The sequence below is a fragment of the Oncorhynchus keta genome, chromosome 7, assembly GCF_023373465.1.
Source record: "Oncorhynchus keta strain PuntledgeMale-10-30-2019 chromosome 7, Oket_V2, whole genome shotgun sequence".
In the NCBI taxonomy this organism is placed as follows: Eukaryota; Metazoa; Chordata; class Actinopteri; order Salmoniformes; family Salmonidae; genus Oncorhynchus; species Oncorhynchus keta.
The window spans coordinates 55,381,236-55,406,099 of NC_068427.1; the positions used below are offsets into that span (position 1 = coordinate 55,381,236).

At 47.7% G+C, this 24,864-nt stretch overlaps 2 protein-coding genes across 2 annotated transcripts in view; one reads left to right on the top strand and one right to left on the bottom strand.

Annotated features, from left to right (window-relative positions):
* Positions 1-8,495: 8,495 nt before the first annotated feature.
* On the bottom strand, positions 8,496-13,353 carry LOC127931044 (proline-rich protein 36-like). The gene is made up of 13 exons (XM_052521831.1): positions 13,335-13,353; positions 12,038-12,415; positions 11,435-11,896; positions 10,832-11,293; positions 10,607-10,690; positions 10,439-10,522; positions 9,731-10,354; positions 9,566-9,673; positions 9,188-9,511; positions 9,020-9,103; positions 8,852-8,935; positions 8,684-8,767; positions 8,496-8,599 (listed from the first exon to the last, which is right to left on the bottom strand). The coding sequence occupies exons 1-13, from the start codon at positions 13,351-13,353 to the stop codon at positions 8,496-8,498; spliced, it is 2,901 nt and encodes a 966-aa protein (XP_052377791.1).
* A 1,424-nt stretch (positions 13,354-14,777) lies between these two features.
* Positions 14,778-24,864, top strand: part of glb1l (galactosidase, beta 1-like) — a 108,338-nt gene continuing 98,251 nt past the window's right edge. The window contains exons 1-3 of the mRNA XM_052523286.1: positions 14,778-14,959; positions 19,946-20,115; positions 23,424-23,574. Coding sequence (XP_052379246.1) covers positions 14,897-14,959; positions 19,946-20,115; positions 23,424-23,574 — 384 coding nt within the window. The 5' untranslated portion in view covers positions 14,778-14,896. The remainder of the gene's footprint in view (positions 14,960-19,945; positions 20,116-23,423; positions 23,575-24,864) is intronic.

Sequence of the window (24,864 nt, forward strand, 5' to 3'; positions counted from 1 at the left end):
AGAGGAAACAGTCATGTACAGGAAATATAAACAACTTTAAACACGTTAAGACCGACTTTATAACCTACAGGAAATGTCCATTCAAGTAGGTCTGAATCATGAGCCACCTGGCTGTGTTATAGGCATTGTTGTGTCTCCCAGAGCTAACTGAGGATCATGAACACAACACTGTGACTACCCTGAGGTCCTGAGAGTCGCCTGTCTGACTGATAGTTTATAGCTCAGCCAATAAGCTGGGATCATCTCTGGGTCACTGGCCGGTGACCACTCAGTGACTGAGAAGACCACGTCCACCTAACCTGCCTTGTACTGCCCTGCCCTGTACTGCCCTGATCTGCCCTGTACTGCCCTGACCTGACCTGCCCTGACCTGCCCTGTACTGCCCTGTACTGCCCTGACCTACCCTGTACTGTACTGCCCTGCCCTGACCTGCCCTGCCCTGACCTGTACTGTACTGCCCTAACCTGCCCTGTACCACCCTAACCTGTACTGTACTGCCCTGACCTGCCCTGCACTGCCCTGACCTGCCCTGTACATCTGCTAACCATGTGACCACTAACATCTACTAACCACGTGACCAATAACATCTGCTAACCATGTGACCAATAACATCTGCTAACCATGTGACCAATAACATCTGCTAACCATGTGACCAATAACATCTGCTAACCATGCGACCAAAACATCTACTAACCATGTGACCAATAACACCTGCTAATCATGTGACCAATAACACCTGCTAACCATGTGACCAATAACATCTGCTAACCATGTGACCAATAACATATGCTGACCAATAACATATGCTGACCAATAAAATGTTATTTCATTTGACCTATATATTAGTAGGTGACATGTTAGTCATCTGAGCCGTCCTCCTCTCAGCAGCCTCCATGTTAGTCATCTGAGCCGTCCTCCTCTCAGCAGCCTCCATGTTAGTCATCTGAGCCGTCCTCCTCTCAGCAGCCTCCATGTTAGTCATCTGAGCCGTCCTCCTCTCAGCAGCCTCCATGTTAGTCATCTGAGCCGTCCTCCTCTCAGCAGCCTCCATGTTAGTCATCTGAGCCGTCCTCCTCTCAGCAGCCTCCATTTTAGTCATCTGAGCCGTCCTCCTCTCAGCAGCCTCCATGTTAGTCATCTGAGCCGTCCTCCTCTCAGCAGCCTCCATGTTAGTCATCTGAGCCGTCCTCCTCTCAGCAGCCTCCATGTTAGTCATTTATTTTAGACATTATTTTTTTACATTATTTTCCAGAACGACTTACAGGAACAGCTAGAGTTCACTGCCTTGCTCAAGGGCACATCGGCAGATTGTTCACCTACTCGGATCGGGGATTCGAAACCAGCGCCCTTTCGCTGGTACAACGCTCTCAACCACTAGGCTACCAGCCGCCTGAACTGCCCCAAACAGCCCTGAACTGCCCCAAACAGCCTGTCTGTTTGTCCTGTCTGAGCTTTAAAGTTATTAGAGTATAGCTCTGGTTCATGTTGGAGGTCAGACAGTAATCTGGTCTCTCAGTCACTACTTGGCCAGTAAGATGGATTCAGCTCATCTGACTCACTGGCCATCCAGAGAAGAAAAACATGCTCTATGGTTAGCAAAGCACTCCTCTGTAGTACCACTGGGTTCATGATGTTAGCATAGCACTCCTCTGTAGTACCACTGGGTTCATGATGTTAGCATAGCACTCCTCTGTAGTATCACTGGGTTCATGATGTTAGCATAGCACTCCTCTGTAGAACCACTGGGTTCATGATGTTAGCATAGCACTCCTCTGTAGTATCACTGGGTTCATGATGTTAGCATAGCACTCCTCTGTAGTACCACTTGGTTCATGATGTTAGCATAGCACTCCTCTGTAGTATCACTGGGTTCATGATGTTAGCATAGCACTCCTCTGTAGTACCACTTGGTTCATGATGTTAGCATAGCACTCCTCTGTAGTATCACTGGGTTCATGATGTTAGCATAGCACTCCTCTGTAGTACCACTGGGTTCATGATGTTAGCATAGCACTCCTCTGTAGTACCACTGGGTTCATGATGTTAGCATAGCACTCCTCTGTAGAACCACTGGGTTCATGATGTTAGCATAGCACTCCTCTGTAGTACCACTGGGTTCATGATGTTAGCATAGCACTCCTCTGTAGTACCACTGGGTTCATGATGTTAGCATAGCACTCCTCTGTAGAACCACTGGGTTCATGATGTTAGCATAGCACTCCTCTGTAGTACCACTGGGTTCATGATGTTAGCATAGCACTCCTCTGTAGTACCACTGGGTTCATGATGTTAGCATAGCACTCCTCTGTAGTACCACTGGGTTCATGATGTTAGCATAGCACTCCTCTGTAGAACCACTGGGTTCATGATGTTAGCATAGCACTCCTCTGTAGTACCACTGGGTTCATGATGTTAGCATAGCACTCCTCTGTAGTACCACTGGGTTCATGATGTTAGCATAGCACTCCTCTGTAGTACCACTGGGTTCACAGCCCCACAGCCACACAGCCCCACAACCCCACAGCCCCACAGCCCCACAGCCCAGGCCCCACAGCCCAGGCCACACAGCCCCACAGCCCAGGCCACACAGCCCAGGCCACACAGCCACACAGCCCAGGCCACACAGCCACACAGCCCAGGCCACACAGCCCAGGCCACACAGCCCAGGCCACACAGCCCAGGCCACACAGCCCCACAGCCCCACAGCCCAGGCCCCACAGCCCAGGCCACACAGCCACACAGCCCAGGCCACACAGCCCAGGCCACACAGCCACACAGCCCAGGCCACACAGCCCAGGCCACACAGCCACACAGCCCAGGCCACACAGCCCAGGCCACACAGCCACACAGCCCAGGCCACACAGCCCAGGCCACACAGCCACACAGCCCAGGCCACACAGCCCAGGCCACACAGCCCAGGCCACACAGCCCAGGCCACACAGCCCCACAGCCACACAGCCTCACAACCCCACAGCCCCACAGCCCCACAACCCCACAGCCCCACAGCCCAGGCCACACAGCCACACAGCCCAGGCCACACAGCCCAGGCCACACAGCCCAGGCCACACAGCCCCACAGCCACACAGCCTCACAACCCCACAGCCCCACAGCCCAGGCCCCACAGCCCAGGCCACACAGCCACACAGCCCAGGCCACACAGCCCAGGCCACACAGCCCAGGCCACACAGCCACACAGCCCAGGCCACACAGCCACACAGCCCAGGCCACACAGCCCAGGCCACACAGCCCCACAGCCCCACAGCCCAGGCCACACAGCCACACAGCCCAGGCCCACAGCCCAGGCCACACAGCCCAGGCCACACAGCCACACAGCCCAGGCCACACAGCCCAGGCCACACAGCCCAGGCCACACAGCCCCACAGCCCAGGCCCCACAGCCCAGGCCCCACAGCCCAGGCCACACAGCCCAGGCCACACAGCCCAGGCCACACAGCCCAGGCCACACAGCCCAGGCCACACAGCCCAGGCCACACACACTTTATTGACATGGGAAACATATGTTAACATTGTCAAAGCAAGTGAGGTAGATAATATACAAAAGTGAAATAAACAATAAAAATTAACAGTAAACATTACACTCACAGAAGTTCCAAAAGAATAAAGACATTACAAATATCATATTATGTACAGTGCCTTGCGAAAGTATTCGGCCCCCTTGAACTTTGCGACCTTTTGCCACATTTCAGGCTTCAAACATAAAGATATAAAACTGTATTTTTTTGTGAAGAATCAACAACAAGTGGGACACAATCATGAAGTGGAACGACATTTATTGGATATTTCAAACTTTTTTAACAAATCAAAAACTGAAAAATTGGGCGTGCAAAATTATTCAGCACCCTTAAGTTAATACTTTGTAGTGCCACCTTTTGCTGCGATAACAGCTGTAAGTCGCTTGGGGTATGTCTCTATCAGTTTTGCACATCGAGAGACTGAACATTTTTCCCATTCCTCCTTGCAAAACAGCTCGAGCTCAGTGAGGTTGGATGGAGAGCATTTGTGAACAGCAGTTTTCAGTTCTTTCCACAGATTCTCGATTGGATTCAGGTCTGGACTTTGACTTGGCCATTCTAACACCTGGATATGTTTATTTTTGAACCATTCCATTGTAGATTTTGCTTTATGTTTTGGATCATTGTCTTGTTGGAAGACAAATCTCCGTCCCAGTCTCAGGTCTTTTGTACGATAATTTGGTAAAAAGTCCATTTGACATTTGCTCAGTACATTGTTTTCATTGAGGAAATGTACGAGTCTGCTGTTAATGACAATGCAGAGGATTTTCCCAAGGTTGCTGTTGACGCATATTCCACGGTAGTTATTGGGGTCAACTTTGTCTCCAATTTTGTGGATTGGGGTGATCAGTCCTTGGTTCCAAATATTGGGGTAGATGCCAGAGCTGAGGATGATGTTAAAGAGTTGAAGTATAGCCAATTGGAATTTGTGGTCTGTGTATTTTATCATTTCATTTACCATAATGAAATGATACCATCAACCCCATAGGTGTTTCTGGGTTGTAGGGTTTGTATTTTGTCCTGTAGTTCATTCAATGTTCATTCAATGTAATTGGAGAATCCAGTGGGTTCTGGTAGTCTATAACAGTTGATTCTAAGATTTGTATTTGATCATGGATACAGTACTAGTCAAACGTTTAGACACACCTACTCATTCCAGGGTTTTTCTTTATTTTGACTATTTTCTACATTGTAGAATAATAGTGAAGACATCAAAACTATGAAATAACACATATGGAATCATGTAGTAACCAAATTAAGTGTTAAACAAATCCAAATATATTTTATATTTCAGATTCTGCAAAGTAGCCACCCTTTGCCTTGATGACAGCTTTGCACACTCTTGGCTTTCTCTCAACCAGCTTCACCTGGAATGTTCCCACATATGCTGAGCACTTGTTGGCTGCATTTCCTTCACTCTACGGTCCAACTCATCCCAAACCACCTCAATTGGGGTCGGATGATTGTGGAGGCCAGGTCATCTGATGCCACACTCCATCACTCTCCTTCTTGGTCAAATAGCCCTGACACAGACTGGAGGCGTGTTGGGTCATTGCCCTGTTGAAAAACAAATGATAGTGTCACGCCCTGACCATAGAGAGCCGTGACTAGGGGGGTGTTGTAGTCATTGATTTTCTATGTGGCTGGGTTGTATGATTCCCAATTAGAGGCAGCTGGTAATCGTTGCCTCTAGTTGGGAATCATATTTAGGAAGCCCTTTCTCCCAGCTGCTTTGTGGGATATTGTTCTGAGTGATGTTGCACTACGTTTGTTCACGGTCGGTGTTTGTTTATTGTTTTGTTTAGAAGTTTCACTTTAAATAAATATGTGCTGCGCCTTGGTCCGTCTTTCCACGCGACCGTGACAGATAGTCCCACTAAGCGCAAACCAGATGGGATGGCATATTACTGCAGAATGCTGTGGTAGCCATGCTGGTTAAGTGAGCCTTGAATTCTAAATAAATCACAGACAGTGTCACCAGCAAAGCACCAGCACACCTCCTCCTCCATGCTTCACGGTGGGAACCACACATGCAGAGATCATCCGTTCACCTACTCTGCGTCTCACAAAGACACGGTGGTTGGAACCAAAAATATAAAATTTGGACTCATCAGACCAAGGACAGATTTCCACCGGTCTAATGTCTATTACTCTTGTTGTTCTTGGCCCAAGCAAGTCCCTAGTTCTTATTGGTCACTCTTATTGGTGTCTCCTCTGAACAGTTGATGTTGAGATGTGTCTGTTACTTGAACTCTGTGAAGCATTTATTTGAGCTGCAATCTGAGATGCAGTTAACTCTAATGAATTATATAATATCCTCTGCTCGAGAGGTAACTCTGGGTCTTCCTTTCCTGTGGTGGTCCTCATGAGAGCCAGTTTCATCATCGCGCTTGAAGAAACGTTTAAAGAAATGTCAAAGTTCTTGAAATGTTCCATATTGACTAACCTTCATGTCTTAAAGTAATGATGGACTGTCATTTCTCTGTCGTTTCTCTTTGCTTATTTGAGCTGTTCTTGCCATAATATGGACTCGGTCTTTTACCAAATAGGGCTATCTTCTGAATACCATCCCTACATTGTCACAACACAACTGATTGGCTCAGAAATTCCACAAATTAACTTTTCACAAGGCACACCTGCTAAGTGAAATGCATTCCAGGTGACTACCTCATGAAGCTGGTTGAGAGAATGCCAAGAGTGTGCAAAGCTGTCATCAAGAAAAATATTTGGATTTGTTTAACACTTTTTTGGTTACTAAATGATTCCATATTAGTTACTTTGATGTCTTAACTTGTTGTTATTCTACAATGTAGAAAATAGTAAAAAATAAAGAACAACCCTGGAATCAGTAGGTGCAAACTTTTGACTGCTCTTGTACCTCTTAGGTTGCAGGATGAGGCTTGGGCAGGTGTAATCGTGGGGGTTGGCCCGGTTGCTCTGGTCACAGCCTGGGCATATGTCCTGCTGTCATTTTGAGGGCCTTGATGCAGGGGCTGAGGGCATGGGGTGGGCAGAAGGAGCATACGTCTGATATGGGGGGGCCTATATAGGGTGTGGCCAAGGTTTGCTTGGGGTGGTCTTAGCTGGTTGGGGTGTGGCTGGTGATCAAATTCAAATCAAATGTATTTATAAAGCCCTTCTTACATCAGCTGATGTCACAAAGTGCTGTACAGAAACCCAGCCTAAAACCCCAAACAGCAAGCAATGCAGGTGTAGAAGCACGGTGGCTAGGAAAAACTCCCTAGAAAGGCCAGAACCTAGGAAGAAACCTAGAGAGGAACCAGGCTATGAGGGGTGGCCAGTCCTCTTCTGGCTGTGCCGGGTGGAGATTATAACAGAACATGGCCAAGATGTTCAAATGTTCATAGAGACCAGCATGGTCAAATAATAATAATCACAATAATCAGTAGTTGTCGAGGGTGCAACAGGTCATGACCTCAGGAGTAAATGTCAGTTGGCTTTTCATAGCCGATCATTCAAAGTATCTCTGCCGCTCCTGCTGTCTCTAGAGAGTTGAAAACAGCAGGTCTGGGACAGGTAGCACGTCCGGTGAACAGGTCAGGGTTCCATAGCCGCAGGCAGGACAGTTGAAATTGGAGCAGCAGCACAGCCAGGTGGACTGGGGACAGCAAGGAGTCATCAGGCCAGGTAGTCCTGAGGCATGGTCCCAGGGTCCTCCAGGAGGAGAGAGAGAATGAGAGAGAGCATACTTAAATTCAATCAGGACACCAGATAAGACAGGGGAAATACTCCAGATATAACAGACTGACCCTAGCCCCCCGACACATAAACTACTGCAGCATAAATACTGGAGGCTGAGACAGGAGGGGTCGGGAGACACTGTGGCCCCGTCCAACGATACCTCCGGACAGGTGGTTCTCTCGGTGCAGGTACTTCGGGAGGGGGTCTCACTGGTCTGGGCGTGGTCAATTGCTCTCTTGCTCCTGTGTGAGGTGCTGGGGCTACGGTTGAGGGTGACGTCCTTCAGGGTCCTGAAGGCAAAAGGTGGGATTGCTGCCTTGAAGAGGTGGACCTGGTTGTAAAGGCTGTTCAAGTCCAGGGTGGAGTGATGGGGACAGGTAGACATTAGGTTTTGAGGAACAGTCTCACAAAATGCTTGCATTCACCCGTAGTATGGTGGCAGCATGAAAGTCTTTGACTGATGGCTCTCTGACTGCTTGAGAGTTCTTCATACTTCAGTGTTACATCGCCATCTAGTGATCAATAGGACAAAATACAGTTGTAATTCTTCTGGGGAAGTTCACGTCCCACCCTGGAGGGTAAGCACATCTGTTTTTTTGTGTCCCACCCCGGTGTCCCACCTGGTCTCCAGGTTAAAGTCCCTGATTAGAAGGAGAGGATGGAAATCGAAAGTGTTTTGGCACCCCAGGACCGACATTGAACAGCCCTGTTCTGCGGTCTCCACCGGGTTGCAAAATTCTGGGAACATTCAATAAATTCCCTGGTTTTTCCAGAAATCCGTATTATCTCCTTATTCCAGAAAACCTCCAACCAGGATTTCAGAAAAGAAACTGGGAATTTATGGAAGGAAACCCAGAATTGTACGACCCTAAGTCTTCAACACTCATGGGTTTATTATACAGATAGTAGTAGGCCTAATTGTGAAGGGAGACCTTCATGGTGTGCCTGCCATCTCCGTTCAGACGGGAGGAGTATGAGGGTTTCTGTTGATCTTTCATTATACTGGAAAGTGTCATTAATCACTTCATCAATTTACAGTTATATGCTTTCATCACTACGCCCTGACCCGGTATTCTTCAGTAGTTGATTGAATGAGAGTAATTGATATCATTTTGTGGTATTATCATTTTTTTCCCTCAATCTCTGATCACAGGTGATGAGCTGTACCTGTAACTGAGGGGTGGAGCTTCAGGTCTTCTGGGTTTCACAGGTGATGAGCTGTACCTGTAACTGAGGGGTGGAGCTTCAGGTCTTCTGGGTTTCACAGGTGATGAGCTGTACCTGTAACTGAGGGGTGGAGCTTCAGGTCTCCTGGGTTTCTGGGAGGAGCTGTACCTGTAACTGAGGGGTGGAGCTTCAGGTCTTCTGGGTTTCACAGGTGATGAGCTGTACCTGTAACTGAGGGGTGGAGCTTCAGGTCTTCTGGGTTTCACAGGTGATGAGCTGTACCTGTAACTGAGGGGTGGAGCTTCAGGTCTCCTGGGTTTCTGGGAGGAGCTGTACCTGTAACTGAGGGGTGGAGCTTCAGGTCTTCTGGGTTTCACAGGTGATGAGCTGTACCTGTAACTGAGGGGTGGAGCTTCAGGTCTTCTGGGTTTCACAGGTGATGAGCTGTACCTGTAACTGAGGGGTGGAGCTTCAGGTCTCCTGGGTTTCTGGGAGGAGCTGTACCTGTAACTGAGGGGTGGAGCTTCAGGTCTTCTGGGTTTCACAGGTGATGAGCTGTACCTGTAACTGAGGGGTGGAGCTTCAGGTCTTCTGGGTTTCACAGGTGATGAGCTGTACCTGTAACTGAGGGGTGGAGCTTCAGGTCTCCTGGGTTTCTGGGAGGAGCTGTACCTGTAACTGAGGGGTGGAGCTTCAGGTCTTCTGGGTTTCACAGGTGATGAGCTGTACCTGTAACTGAGGGGTGGAGCTTCAGGTCTTCTGGGTTTCACAGGTGATGAGCTGTACCTGTAACTGAGGGGTGGAGCTTCAGGTCTCCTGGGTTTCTGGGAGGAGCTGTACCTGTAACTGCGGGGTGGAGCTTCAGGTCTCCTGGGTTTCTGGGAGGAGCTGTACCTGTAACTGAGGGGTGGAGCTTCAGGTCTCCTGGGTTTCTGGGAGGAGCTGTACCTGTAACTGAGGGGTGGAGCTTCAGGTCTCCTGGGTTTCTGGGAGGAGCTGTACCTGTAACTGAGGGGTGGAGCTTCAGGTCTCCTGGGTTTCTGGGAGGAGCTGTACCTGTAACTGAGGGGTGGAGCTTCAGGTCTCCTGGGTTTCTGGGAGGAGCTGTACCTGTAACTTAGGGGTGGAGCTTCAGGTCTCCTGGGTTTCTGGGAGGAGCTGTACCTGTAACTGAGGGGTGGAGCTTCAGGTCTCCTGGGTTTCTGGGAGGAGCTGTACCTGTAACTGAGGGGTGGAGCTTCAGGTCTCCTGGGTTTCTGGGAGGAGCTGTACCTGTAACTGAGGGGTGGAGCTTCAGGTCTTCTGGGTTTCACAGGTGATGAGCTGTACCTGTAACTGAGGGGTGGAGCTTCAGGTCTCCTGGGTTTCTGGGAGGAGCTGTACCTGTAACTGCGGGGTGGAGCTTCAGGTCTCCTGGGTTTCTGGGAGAAGCTGTACCTGTAACTGAGGGGTGGAGCTTCAGGTCTCCTGGGTTTCTGGGAGGAGCTGTACCTGTAACTGAGGGGTGGAGCTTCAGGTCTCCTGGGTTTCTGGGAGGAGCTGTACCTGTAACTGAGGGGTGGAGCTTCAGGTCTCCTGGGTTTCTGGGAGGAGCTGTACCTGTAACTGAGGGGTGGAGCTTCAGGTCTCCTGGGTTTCTGGGAGGAGCTGTACCTGTAACTGAGGGGTGGAGCTTCAGGTCTCCTGGGTTTCTGGGAGGAGCTGTACCTGTAACTGAGGGGTGGAGCTTCAGGTCTCCTGGGTTTCTGGGAGGAGCTGTACCTGTAACTGAGGGGTGGAGCTTCAGGTCTCCTGGGTTTCTGGGAGGAGCTGTACCTGTAACTGAGGGGTTGAGCTTCAGGTCTCCTGGGTTTCTGGGAGGAGCTGTACCTGTAACTGAGGGGTGGAGCTTCAGGTCTCCTGGGTTTCTGGGAGGAGCTGTACCTGTAACTGAGGGGTGGAGCTTCAGGTCTTCTGGGTTTCACAGGTGATGAGCTGTACCTGTAACTGAGAGGTGGAGCTTCAGGTCTTCTGGGTTTCACAGGTGATGAGCTGTACCTGTAACTGAGGGGTGGAGCTTCAGGTCTCCTGGGTTTCTGGGAGGAGCTGTACCTGTAACTGAGGGGTGGAGCTTCAGGTCTTCTGGGTTTCACAGGTGATGAGCTGTACCTGTAACTGAGGGGTGGAGCTTCAGGTCTTCTGGGTTTCACAGGTGATGAGCTGTACCTGTAACTGAGGGGTGGAGCTTCAGGTCTCCTGGGTTTCTGGGAGGAGCTGTACCTGTAACTGAGGGGTGGAGCTTCAGGTCTTCTGGGTTTCACAGGTGATGAGCTGTACCTGTAACTGAGGGGTGGAGCTTCAGGTCTTCTGGGTTTCACAGGTGATGAGCTGTACCTGTAACTGAGGGGTGGAGCTTCAGGTCTTCTGGGTTTCACAGGTGATGAGCTGTACCTGTAACTGAGGGGTGGAGCTTCAGGTCTCCTGGGTTTCTGGGAGGAGCTGTACCTGTAACTGCGGGGTGGAGCTTCAGGTCTCCTGGGTTTCTGGGAGGAGCTGTACCTGTAACTGAGGGGTGGAGCTTCAGGTCTCCTGGGTTTCTGGGAGGAGCTGTACCTGTAACTGAGGGGTGGAGCTTCAGGTCTCCTGGGTTTCTGGGAGGAGCTGTACCTGTAACTGAGGGGTGGAGCTTCAGGTCTCCTGGGTTTCTGGGAGGAGCTGTACCTGTAACTGAGGGGTGGAGCTTCAGGTCTCCTGGGTTTCTGGGAGGAGCTGTACCTGTAACTGAGGGGTGGAGCTTCAGGTCTCCTGGGTTTCTGGGAGGAGCTGTACCTGTAACTGAGGGGTGGAGCTTCAGGTCTCCTGGGTTTCTGGGAGGAGCTGTACCTGTAACTAAGGGGTGGAGCTTCAGGTCTTCTGGGTTTCACAGGTGATGAGCTGTACCTGTAACTGAGGGGTGGAGCTTCAGGTCTTCTGGGTTTCACAGGTGATGAGCTGTACCTGTAACTGAGGGGTGGAGCTTCAGGTCTTCTGGGTTTCACAGGTGATGAGCTGTACCTGTAACTGAGGGGTGGAGCTTCAGGTCTCCTGGGTTTCTGGGAGGAGCTGTACCTGTAACTGCGGGGTGGAGCTTCAGGTCTCCTGGGTTTCTGGGAGGAGCTGTACCTGTAACTGAGGGGTGGAGCTTCAGGTCTCCTGGGTTTCTGGGAGGAGCTGTACCTGTAACTGAGGGGTGGAGCTTCAGGTCTCCTGGGTTTCTGGGAGGAGCTGTACCTGTAACTGAGGGGTGGAGCTTCAGGTCTCCTGGGTTTCTGGGAGGAGCTGTACCTGTAACTGAGGGGTGGAGCTTCAGGTCTCCTTGGTTTCTGGGAGGAGCTGTACCTGTAACTGAGGGGTGGAGCTTCAGGTCTCCTGGGTTTCTGGGAGGAGCTGTACCTGTAACTGAGGGGTGGAGCTTCAGGTCTCCTGGGTTTCTGGGAGGAGCTGTACCTGTAACTAAGGGGTGGAGCTTCAGGTCTTCTGGGTTTCACAGGTGATGAGCTGTACCTGTAACTGAGGGGTGGAGCTTCAGGTCTTCTGGGTTTCACAGGTGATGAGCTGTACCTGTAACTGAGGGGTGGAGCTTCAGGTCTTCTGGGTTTCACAGGTGATGAGCTGTACCTGTAACTGAGGGGTGGAGCTTCAGGTCTCCTGGGTTTCTGGGAGGAGCTGTACCTGTAACTGCGGGGTGGAGCTTCAGGTCTCCTGGGTTTCTGGGAGGAGCTGTACCTGTAACTGAGGGGTGGAGCTTCAGGTCTCCTGGGTTTCTGGGAGGAGCTGTACCTGTAACTGAGGGGTGGAGCTTCAGGTCTCCTGGGTTTCTGGGAGGAGCTGTACCTGTAACTGAGGGGTGGAGCTTCAGGTCTCCTGGGTTTCTGGGAGGAGCTGTACCTGTAACTGAGGGGTGGAGCTTCAGGTCTCCTTGGTTTCTGGGAGGAGCTGTACCTGTAACTGAGGGGTGGAGCTTCAGGTCTCCTGGGTTTCTGGGAGGAGCTGTACCTGTAACTGAGGGGTGGAGCTTCAGGTCTCCTGGGTTTCTGGGAGGAGCCCTCCTTAATGCCACCCGTTCTATGATTTCTTAGCTATTTCCAGCCTGAGGACCATGTAAGAACCTATGTTAAATCTCCCTTTACTTTAGCCATGATACAATGTGGTTCTGAGATTCATGCCATACAGTGCAGGCAACGGTCTGCCTGTGGCACCAAATCTATCAATTGACTTGTTATTTCATGAAAACTAGAGACCTCTGTCTAAAAGCTGCAATATGTCACTTTTCGGGTCGACCCCGCCCAAATTCACACAGAAATGTGTGTTGTAGATCTGTCCTTCTCATCGAAAGCAAGTCTAAGAAGCGGTAGATATGTTCTATGTTTGATATTTCTATTGCTCCCCGTTCTTCATTTTTGGGGGTCTTTTGTACACCAGCTTCAAACTGTTGAAAATACAAAATGTGTAGTTTTGGAACAGATATTTCACAGTGGTTTAGATGGTACGACGATTCTCTAATTCTGTAATAATATAAAATAATAATAATATATGCCATTTAGCTGACGCTTTTATCCAAAGCGACTTACAGTCATATGTGCATACATTCTACGTATGGGTGGTCCCGGGAATCGAACCCACTACCCTGGCGTTACAAGCGCCATGCTCTACCAACTGTGCTACAGAAGGACCACAAAATGTAAATACAATCAGGATGAAGCCTCGTATCTGCAAAAAGAAAACAGACAGGCCTTGTACATGTGTTTCCTCAAGCCTACAGAAAGTCCTTTCACACGAGTGTCATTCCAAAAGCATACAAACCCAGAACAAAACAGCATGTTGACCTGGTGCCATAGTCTCTCCGGGCCATAATACTGTTCCTGAACAGCCTGCTTTGTTCACAGGCCATGTTAACCACAATAGTGATTGTTACCTTTTACCCCGATTCTCATTTTACACAAGAGTCTGTCCTGTTAGCCGCGACTGCATCAGATGTGAGTTCGAGTCACTGTGTTAGAGTTAGGGAGAATAGGAGCAGCTACAATCTCTCAAATGTAGTAAAGTTAGGCCTGCTATAGAGGCATGCTATAGACCTGCTATAGAGGCATGCTATAGACCTGCTATAGAGGCATGCTATAGGCCTGCAATAGAGGCATGCTATAGGCCTGCAATAGAGGCATGCTATAGGCCTGCTATAGAGGCATGCTATAGGTCTGCAATAGAGGCATGCTATAGGTCTGCAATAGAGGCATGCTATAGGCCTGCAATAGAGGCATGCTATAGGCCTGCTATAGAGGCATGCTATAGGCCTGCTATAGAGGCATGCTATAGGCCTGCTATAGAGGCATGCTATGGGCCTGCAATAGAGGCATGCTATAGGTCTGCAATAGAGGCATGCTATAGACCTGCTATAGAGGCATGCTATAGGCCTGCAATAGAGGCATGCTATAGGCCTGCAATAGAGGCATGCTATAGGCCTGCTATAGAGGCATGCTATAGGTCTGCAATAGAGGCATGCTATAGGCCTGCAATAGAGGCATGCTATAGGCCTGCAATAGAGGCATGCTATAGGCCTGCTATAGAGGCATGCTATAGGTCTGCAATAGAGGCATGCTATAGGCCTGCAATAGAGGCATGCTATAGGCCTGCAATAGAGGCATGCTATAGGTCTGCAATAGAGGCATGCTATAGGCCTGCTATAGAGGCATGCTATAGGTCTGCAATAGAGGCATGCTATAGGTCTGCAATAGAGGCATGCTATAGACCTGCTATAGAGGCATGCTATAGGCCTGCAATAGAGGCATGCTATAGGCCTGCAATAGAGGCATGCTATAGGCCTGCTATAGAGGCATGCTATAGGTCTGCAATAGAGGCATGCTATAGGCCTGCAATAGAGGCATGCTATAGGCCTGCAATAGAGGCATGCTATAGGCCTGCAATAGAGGCATGCTATAGGCCTGCAATAGAGGCATGCTATAGGCCTGCTATAGAGGCATGCTATAGGTCTGCAATAGAGGCATGCTATAGGCCTGCAATAGAGGCATGCTATAGGCCTGCAATAGAGGCATGCTATAGGCCTGCAATAGAGGCATGCTATTAGCCTGCTATAGAGCCTAAAAATAGTGTATAACAATGTAGGGCATTATTTAGGTTACTGTTAAATCAATGTATGAAAAATATCTGTGAAATGTAATTCATTATATACAATAAAAAATTAATCCTAATCCATCGGAATTTCAATGAATATTTTCATCGTCAGGTGAGTAGGCATGCTGGATTTATAACGTGGTAAAGTATGCCACCGGAGCAGGAGAAGGCGGTGTTTAGGACCCAGCAGAGAGGCAAAGCAATGTGAACATCACATGATAGTGATTTTGGGAGCGGGGACGACTCGCGATGCTTGTTTCTCTGGTGTAACGTTTCAAGTGATATAGAAAGTAGGCTAAACCAGGCAAATGGCACGTTTATATTGTATTTAAATCCACACAGGAAACAATGGATACGAAGACTGTTTTCTCTCTACTCTACTTTGCCTTTTTAGCCGCGAATAGAAGTGTGGTAAGTTTGATTCTGTATCTATTATTTCATATTAAATACTACTTCCTCTGTCTACCAGGTGATTATACCAGTTGACTGGATCAGCTCTATCGCCACTCATATTTGCAACTTGTCTATTTTCTTTTAGGGTATAATATAGTAAATACATACATTATATTGACATGATATTGTTATAATCAAGTAGAAAGTTACATGGATAAAATCGGACCTTGGAAATGAAAATGAATAGCCCTCCATTCAGAAAATTATATTTGAACTAAACACTCGAACGCGTGAAAGAAAAAAAAGTGACGCTCCACTAAACCCATAATAATAATAATAATAATAATGATAATAATAATAATAATAATAATAATAATAATAATTTAAACAAAGTGGATAACAGAGAAACTTCCTACCATTTACCATCACTTCGAGCCTTAAATATGCACTTTTAGAAGCTGTTCTTCGTCCTGTCAGCATTACATGGCAATGCAGGGTTGTCGACAGCGCTCTGGGCCAGATGGATGTGGGTTCACAGACCACCGTGGACAGGAGTAGGGCTGGAAAGATCTCATTTATAGTAAAAACATGGTATGAGTCGATCATCTTATCTGCAGGTCCGAGGAAGAAAAATAGCCTTTTTATAAACATTTCATGCAATTCTACGTTATTTTACATATTCGCAGAAGTGGTGGTTCTAGATAGTAAGGCTCCCTGTGCGAATCCCCCCTTCAGCCCCCCCCCCCTCAAAGACAAATGGAAACAAATGTGTTGATTTGGCACTCGAGCATCAATACATTACCCATCCCCCAACACTGTCAACCAAGAGTCAAGACTACATTACCCATCCCCCAACACTGTCTACCAAGAGTCAAGACTACATTACCCATCCCCCAACACTGTCAACCAAGAGTCAAGACTACATTACCCATCCCCCAACACTGTCAACCAAGAGTCAAGACTACATTACCCATCCCCCAACACTGTCAACCAAGAGTCAAGACTACATTACCCATCCCCCAACACTGTCAACCAAGAGGCAAGACTACATTACCCATCCCCCAACACTGTCAACCAAGAGTCAAGACTACATTACCCATCCCCCAACACTGTCAACCAAGAGTCAAGACTACATTACCCATCCCCCAACACTGTCTACCAAGAGTCAAGACTACATTACCCATCCCCCAACACTGTCAACCAAGAGTCAAGACTACATTACCCATCCCCCAACACTGTCAACCAAGAGTCAAGACTACATTACCCATCCCCCAACACTGTCAACCAAGAGTCAAGACTACATTACCCATCTTCCCCAACACTGTCAACCAAGAGTCAAGACTACATTACCCATCCCCCAACACTGTCAACCAAGAGTCAAGACTACATTACCCATCCCCCAACACTGTCAACCAGGAGTCAAGACTACATGACCCATCCCCCAACACTGTCAACCAAGAGTCAAGACTACATTACCCATACCCCAACACTGTCAACCAAGAGTCAAGACTACATTACCCATCCCCCAACACCGTCAACCAGGAGTCAAGACTACATTACCCATCCCCCAACACTGTCAACCAAGAGTCAAGACTACATTACCCATCCCCCAACACTGTCAACCAAGAGTCAAGACTACATTACCCATCCCCAACACTGTCAACCAAGAGTCAAGACTACATTACCCATCCCCCAACACTGTCAACCAAGAGTCAAGACTACATTACCCATCCCCCAACACTGTCAACCAGGAGTCAAGACTACATTACCCATCCCCCCAACACTGTCAACCAAGAGTCAAGACTACATTACCCATCCCCCAACACTGTCAACCAGGAGTCAAGACTACATTACCCATCTTCCCCAACACTGTCAACCAAGAGTCAAGACTACATTACCCATCCCCCAACACTGTCAACCAGGAGTCAAGACTACATTACCCATCTTCCCCAACACTGTCAACCAAGAGTCAAGACTAAACCAATTCACCTTGGTGATGTGCAGACTGGTTTTTCTATTATTCTTAACCATTTCACACAAACCAGAAACTATATATTCACATTATTGTGAATTCATTTTTGTAAATTTTTATTTCACCAGGTAGGCTAGTTGAGAACAAGTTCTCATTTACAACTGCGACCTGGCCAAGATAAAGCAAAGCAATTAGACACATACAACAACACAGAGTTACACATGGAGTAAAACAAAACAGAATCAATAACACAACAGAGAAGTCTATATACTGTGTAAATGGCATGAGGAGGTAAGGCAATAATAGGCAGTAGTAGTGAAGGAATTACAATTTAGTAAATTAACACTGGAGCGATAGATGGGCAGATGATGATGTGCAAGTAGAAATACTGGTGTGCAAAAGAGTAAATAAAAACAATAAGGGGATGAGGTAGGTAGTTGGATGGGCTATGGGCTATTTACAGATGGGCTATGTACAGGTGCAGCGATCAGTGAGCTGCTCTGACAGCTGATGCTTAAAGTTAGTGAGGGAGATAAGTGTCCAACTTAAGTTGATTTTTGCAATTCGTTCCAGTCATTGGCAGCAGAGAACTGGAAGGAAAGGTGGCCAAAGGGGGTGTTGGCTTTGGGGATGACCAGTGAGATACACCTGCTGGAGCGCGTGCTACGGGTGGGTGTTGCCATCGTGACCAGTGAACTGAGATAAGGCGGAGCTTTACCTAGCAAAGACTTATCGATGACCTGGAGCCAGTGGGTTTGGCGATGAATATGTAGCGAGGGCCAGCCAACGAGAGCATACAGTTTGCAGTGGTGGGTGGTATATGGTGCTTTGGTGACAAAACGGATGGCACTGTGATAGACTGCATCCAATTTGCTGAGTAGAGTGTTGGAGGCTATTTTGTAAATGACATCGCCGATCGAGGATCGGTAGGATAGTCAGTTCTACGAGGGCATGTTTAGCAGCATGAGTGAAGGAGTCTTTGTTGCGAGGTAGGAAGCTGATTCTAGATTTAATTTTGGATTGGAGATGCTTAATGTGAGTCTGAAAGGAGAGTTTACAGTCTAACCAGACACCCATGTATTTGTAGTTGTCCACGTATTCTAAGTCAGAGCCGTCCAGAGTAGTGATGCTGGACGGGCGAGCAGGTGGGGCTGCGATTGGTTGAAGAGCAGGCATTTAGTTTTACTTGCGTTTAAGAGCAGTTGGAGGCCACGGAAGGAGTGTTGTATGGCATTGAGGCTCGTCTGGGGGAAAGGTGTTCATCATATTTCTCCAATACCAAATCCGTGTCTTCTTTGCAACTAAACTGTTCCTGTTTGCAAATGATTCAATATGAGACTTCATTTGGAATCTGATGGTACTGATGGTACAAAAGATAGGTCTACCTTTCTGGGAAAAAAGAAGGAAAAAAGGTTACGAGGTCCAAAAGGAACTACCTGGCAACCCACGCTTTGATAGGAATATATTACTGTCATGATAAATCCATAACAACAGTAGGAACTACCTGGCAACCCAGGCTTTGATAGGAATATATTACTGTCATGATAAATCCATAACAACAGTAGGAACTACCTGGCAACCCAGGCTTTGATAGGAATATATTACTGTCATGATAAATCCATAACAACAGTAGGAACTACCTGGCAACCCAGGCTTTGATAGGAATATATTACTGTCATGATAAATCCATAACAACAGTAGGAACTACCTGGCAACCCAGGCTTTGATAGGAATATATTACTGTCATGATAAATCCATAACAACAGTAGGAACTACCTGGCACCAGGCTTTGATAGGAATATATTACTGTCGTGATAAATCCATAACAACAGTAGGAACTACCTGGCAACCCAGGCTTTGATAGGAATATATTACTGTCATGATAAATCCATAACAACAGTAGGAACTACCTGGCAACCCAGGCTTTGATAGGAATATATTACTGTCATGATAAATCCATAACAACAGTAGGAACTACCTGGCAACCCAGGCTTTGATAGGAATATATTACTGTCATGATAAATCCATAACAACAGTAGGAACTACCTGGCAACCCAGGCTTTGATAGGAATATATTACTGTCATGATAAATCCATAACAACAGTAGGAACTACCTGGCAACCCACGCTTTGATAGGAATATATTACTGTCATGATAAATCCATAACAACAGTAGGAACTACCTGGCAACCCAGGCTTTGATAGGAATATATTACTGTCATGATAAATCCATAACAACAGTAGGAACTACCTGGCAACCCAGGCTTTGATAGGAAGATATTACTGTCATGATAAATCCATAACAACAGTAGGAACTACCTGGCAACCCAGGCTTTGATAGGAATATATTACTGTCATGATAAATCCATAACAACAGTAGGAACTACCTGGCAACCCAGGCTTTGATAGGAATATATTACTGTCATGATAAATCCATAACAACAGTAGGAACTACCTGGCAACCCACGCTTTGATAGGAATATATTACTGTCATGATAAATCCATAACAACAGTAGGAACTACCTGGCAACCCAGGCTTTGATAGGAATATATTACTGTCATGATAAATCCATAACAACAGTAGGAACTACCTGGCAACCCAGGCTTTGATAGGAATATATTACTGTCATGATAAATCCATAACAACAGTAGGAACTACCTGGCAACCCAGGCTTTGATAGGAATATATTACTGTCATGATAAATCCATAACAACAGTAGGAACTACCTGGCAACCCAGGCTTTGATAGGAATATATTACTGTCATGATAAATCCATAACAACAGTAGGAACTACCTGGCAACCCAGGCTTTGATCAGAATATATTACTGTCATGATAAATCCATAACAACAGTAGGCCTGCAGGCCGAACAGCTGTCTGACAGAGGTCCTGGCTTTCTCACAGCTCTCCATACACTATTACTCATATCAAATATACCTTGAAATGATCTATGCCAGAGCCAGTTCTAGACCTTGATAAGAGCATATTGTTCATATACTGTAAGCTCACGGTATGACTCCTGTCTGTTGTCAGGTTTCCGGGGCCCCTTCCTTCTCCATAGACTACAAGAACAACTGTTTCGAGAAAGATGGGAAGCCTTTCCAGTACGTCTCCGGCAGTATCCACTACTCCCGCATCCCTCACTACTACTGGAAAGACAGACTGCTCAAGATGTACATGGCTGGACTCAACGCTGTACAGATGTAAGTTCAACAGGAGACATAATGGGGAGAGATTATTATTATATAATTAAATGTATCTCCTGAAGATTCCCCAGTACAACAGCAGTAGGGTTGTACCTGTATCCCATGATTCTCATGGTCTGAGAGTCCTTTAGGTGCCTTTTGGCAAACTCCAAGCGGGCTGTCATGTGCTTTTTACTGAGGAGTGGCTTCCATCTGGTCACTCTATCATAAAGACCTGATTGGTGGAGAGCTGCAGAGATGGTTGTCCTTCTGGAAGGTTCTCCCATCTCCACAGAGGAACTCTGGAGTTCTGTCAGAGTGACCATCAGGTTCTTGTTCACCTCCCTGACCAAAACCCTTCTCTCCCGATTGCTCAGTTTGGCCGGGCGGCCAGCTCTAGGAAGAGTCTTGGTGGTTCCAAACCTCTTCCATTGGAGAATGATGGAGGCCACTGTGTTCTTGGGAAGCTTCAATGCTGCAGAAATGTTTTGGTAGCCTTCCCCAGATCTGTACCTCGACACAATCCTGTCTCTGAGCTCTACTGACAATTCCTTCGACCTCATGGCTTGGCTTTTGCTCTGATATGCACTGTCAACTGTGGGACCTTTCTATAGACAGACTCTTCTCCTTCCTGTCAGTTGTCACCAGTACTCTTCTCCTTCCTGTCAGTGATGTCACCAGTACTCTTCTCCTTCCTGTCAGTTATGTCACCAGTACTCTTCTCCTTCCTGTCAGTTGTCACCAGTACTCTTCTCCTTCCTGTCAGTGATGTCACCAGTACTCTTCTCCTTTCTGTCAATGATGTCACCAGTACTCTTCTCCTTCCTGTCAGTGATGTCACCAGTACTCTTCTCCTTCCTGTCAGTGATGTCACCAGTACTCTTCTCCTTCCTGTCAGTTATGTCACCAGTACTCTTCTCCTTCCTGTCAGTTATGTCACCAGTACTCTTCTCCTTCCTGTAAGTAGTCACCAGTACTCTTCTCCTTCCTGTCAGCGATGTCACCAGTACTCTTCTCCTTCCTGTCAGTAGTCACCAGTACTCTCCTCCTTCCTGTCAGTTATGTCACCAGTACTCTTCTCCTTCCTGTCAGTGATGTCACCAGTACTCTTCTCCTTCCTGTCAGTTATGTCACCAGTACTCTTCTCCTTCCTGTCAGTGATGTCACCAGTACTCTTCTCCTTCCTGTCAGTGATGTCACCAGTACTCTTCTCCTTCCTGTCAGTTATGTCACCAGTACTCTTCTCCTTCCTGTCAGTGATGTCACCAGTACTCTTCTCCTTCCTGTCAGTGATGTCACCAGTACTCTTCTCCTTCCTGTCAGTTATGTCACCAGTACTCTTCTCCTTCCTGTCAGTGATGTCACCAGTACTCTTCTCCTTCCTGTCAGTTATGTCACCAGTACTCTTCTCCTTCCTGTCAGTGATGTCACCAATACTCTTCTCCTTCCTGTCAGTTATGTCACCAGTACTCTTCTCCTTCCTGTCAGTGATGTCACCAGTACTCTTCTCCTTCCTGTCAGTAGTCATCAGTACTCTTCTCCTTCCTGTCAGTGATGTCACCAGTACTCTTCTCCTTCCTGTCAGTGATGTCATCAGTACTCTTCTCCTTCCTGTCAGTTATGTCACCAGTACTCTTCTCCTTCCTGTCAGTGATGTCACCAGTACTCTTCTCCTTCCTGTCAGTAGTCATCAGTACTCTTCTCCTTCCTGTCAGTGATGTCACCAGTACTCTTCTCCTTCCTGTCAGTGATGTCACCAGTACTCTTCTCCTTCCTGTCAGTTATGTCACCAGTACTCTTCTCCTTCCTGTCAGTGATGTCACCAGTACTCTTCTCCTTCCTGTCAGTTATGTCATCAGTACTCTTCTCCTTCCTGTCAGTTATGTCACCAGTACTCTTCTCCTTCCTGTCAGTAGTCACCAGTACTCTCCTCCTTCCTGTCAGTTATGTCACCAGTACTCTTCTCCTTCCTGTCAGTGATGTCACCAGTACTCTTCTCCTTCCTGTCAGTTATGTCACCAGTACTCTTCTCCTTCCTGTCAGTGATGTCACCAGTACTCTTCTCCTTCCTGTCAGTGATGTCACCAGTACTCTTCTCCTTCCTGTCAGTTATGTCACCAGTACTCTTCTCCTTCCTGTCAGTGATGTCACCAGTACTCTTCTCCTTCCTGTCAGTGATGTCACCAGTACTCTTCTCCTTCCTGTCAGTTATGTCACCAGTACTCTTCTCCTTCCTGTCAGTGATGTCACCAGTACTCTTCTCCTTCCTGTCAGTTATGTCACCAGTACTCTTCTCCTTCCTGTCAGTGATGTCACCAGTACTCTTCTCCTTCCTGTCAGTTATGTCACCAGTACTCTTCTCCTTCCTGTCAGTGATGTCACCAGTACTCTTCTCCTTCCTGTCAGTAGTCATCAGTACTCTTCTCCTTCCTGTCAGTGATGTCACCAGTACTCTTCTCCTTCCTGTCAGTGATGTCATCAGTACTCTTCTCCTTCCTGTCAGTTATGTCACCAGTACTCTTCTCCTTCCTGTCAGTGATGTCACCAGTACTCTTCTCCTTCCTGTCAGTAGTCATCAGTACTCTTCTCCTTCCTGTCAGTGATGTCACCAGTACTCTTCTCCTTCCTGTCAGTGATGTCACCAGTACTCTTCTCCTTCCTGTCAGTTATGTCACCAGTACTCTTCTCCTTCCTGTCAGTGATGTCACCAGTACTCTTCTCCTTCCTGTCAGTTATGTCACCAGTACTCTTCTCCTTCCTGTCAGTCATGTCACCAGTACTCTTCTCCTTCCTGTCAGTGATGTCACCAGTACTCTTCTCCTTCCTGTCAGTTATGTCACCAGTACTCTTCTCCTTCCTGTCAGTTATGTCACCAGTACTCTTCTCCTTCCTGTCAGTGATGTCACCAGTACTCTTCTCCTTCCTGTCAGTGATGTCACCAGTACTCTTCTCCTTCCTGTCAGTTATGTCACCAGTACTCTTCTCCTTCCTGTCAGTTATGTCACCAGTACTCTTCTCCTTCCTGTCAGTTATGTCACCAGTACTCTTCTCCTTCCTGTCAGTTATGTCACCAGTACTCTTCTCCTTCCTGTCAGTTATGTCACCAGTACTCTTCTCCTTCCTGTCAGTGATGTCACCAGTACTCTTCTCCTTCCTGTCAGTGATGTCACCAGTACTCTTCTCCTTCCTGTCAGTTATGTCACCAGTACTCTTCTCCTTCCTGTCAGTTATGTCACCAGTACTCTTCTCCTTCCTGTCAGTTATGTCACCAGTACTCTTCTCCTTCCTGTCAGTGATGTCACCAGTACTCTTCTCCTTCCTGTCAGTTATGTTCCCTGGAACTTCCATGAGGAAAAGCGGGGTGTTTACAACTTCACTGGGGATCGAGACCTGGAGAACTTCCTGGATCTGGCCAATCAGACTGGCCTCCTGGTGATCCTCCGCCCCGGACCCTACATCTGTGCAGAGTGGGAGATGGTAAGCACTACAGTACATAGAGGTATCTTCCTGTCAGGGGAGACTGATGAGTGGAAGACAGGTTCATAGTAAGGAATGGACTCAAAGTGCTGAATTCAATCTGTTCCAGTCTTTACTATGAGCCTAAGGGCTGAATTCAATCCGTTCCAGTCTTTACTATGAGCCTAAGGGCTGAATTCAATCTGTTCCAGTCTTTACTATGAGCCTAAGGGCTGAATTCAATCTGTTCCAGTCATTACTATGAGCCTAAGGGCTGAATTCAATCCGTTCCAGTCTTTACTATGATCCTAAGGGCTGAATTCAATCTGTTCCAGTCTTTACTATGAGCCTAAGGGCTGAATTCAATCTGTTCCAGTCTTTACTATGAGCCTAAGGGCTGAATTCAATCCGTTCCAGTCTTTACTATGAGCCTAAGGGCTGAATTCAATCTGTTCCAGTCTTTACTATGAGCCTAAGGGCTGAATTCAATCTGTTCCAGTCTTTACTATGAGCCTAAGGGCTGAATTCAATCCGTTCCAGTCTTTACTATGAGCCTAAGGGCTGACTTCAATCCGGGGACCGTAGAGAGAGAGAGGGATGGAAGTCCTATTCTCACCTGGGGGACTGTAGAGAGAGAGGGATGGAAGTCCTATTCTCACCTGGGGGACTGTAGAGAGAGGGAGGGATGGAAGTCCTATTCTCACCTGGGGGACTGTAGAGAGAGGGAGGGATGGAAGTCCTATTCTCACCTGGGGGACTGTAGAGAGAGGGGGATGGAAGTCCTATTCTCACCTGGGGGACTGTAGAGAGAGGGAGGGATGGAAGTCCTATTCTCACCTGGGGGACTGTAGAGAGAGGGAGGGATGGAAGTCCTATTCTCACCTGGGGGCCGTAGAGAGAGGGAGGGGGATGGAAGTCCTATTCTCACCTGGGGGACTGTAGAGAGAGAGGGAGGGATGGAAGTCCTATTCTCACCTGGGGGACTGTAGAGAGAGAGAGGGAGGGATGGAAGTCCTATTCTCACCTGGGGGACCGTAGAGAGAGGGAGGGATGGAAGTCCTATTCTCACCTGGGGGACTGTAGAGAGGGAGGGATGGAAGTCCTATTCTCACCTGGGGGACTGTAGAGAGAGGGAGGGATGGAAGTCCTATTCTCACCTGGGGGACTGTAGAGAGAGGGAGGGATGGAAGTCCTATTCTCACCTGGGGGACCGGAGAGAGAGAGGGAGGGATGGAAGTCCTATTCTCACCTGGGGGACCGTAGAGAGAGGGGGATGGAAGTCCTATTCTCACCTGGGGGACCGTAGAGAGA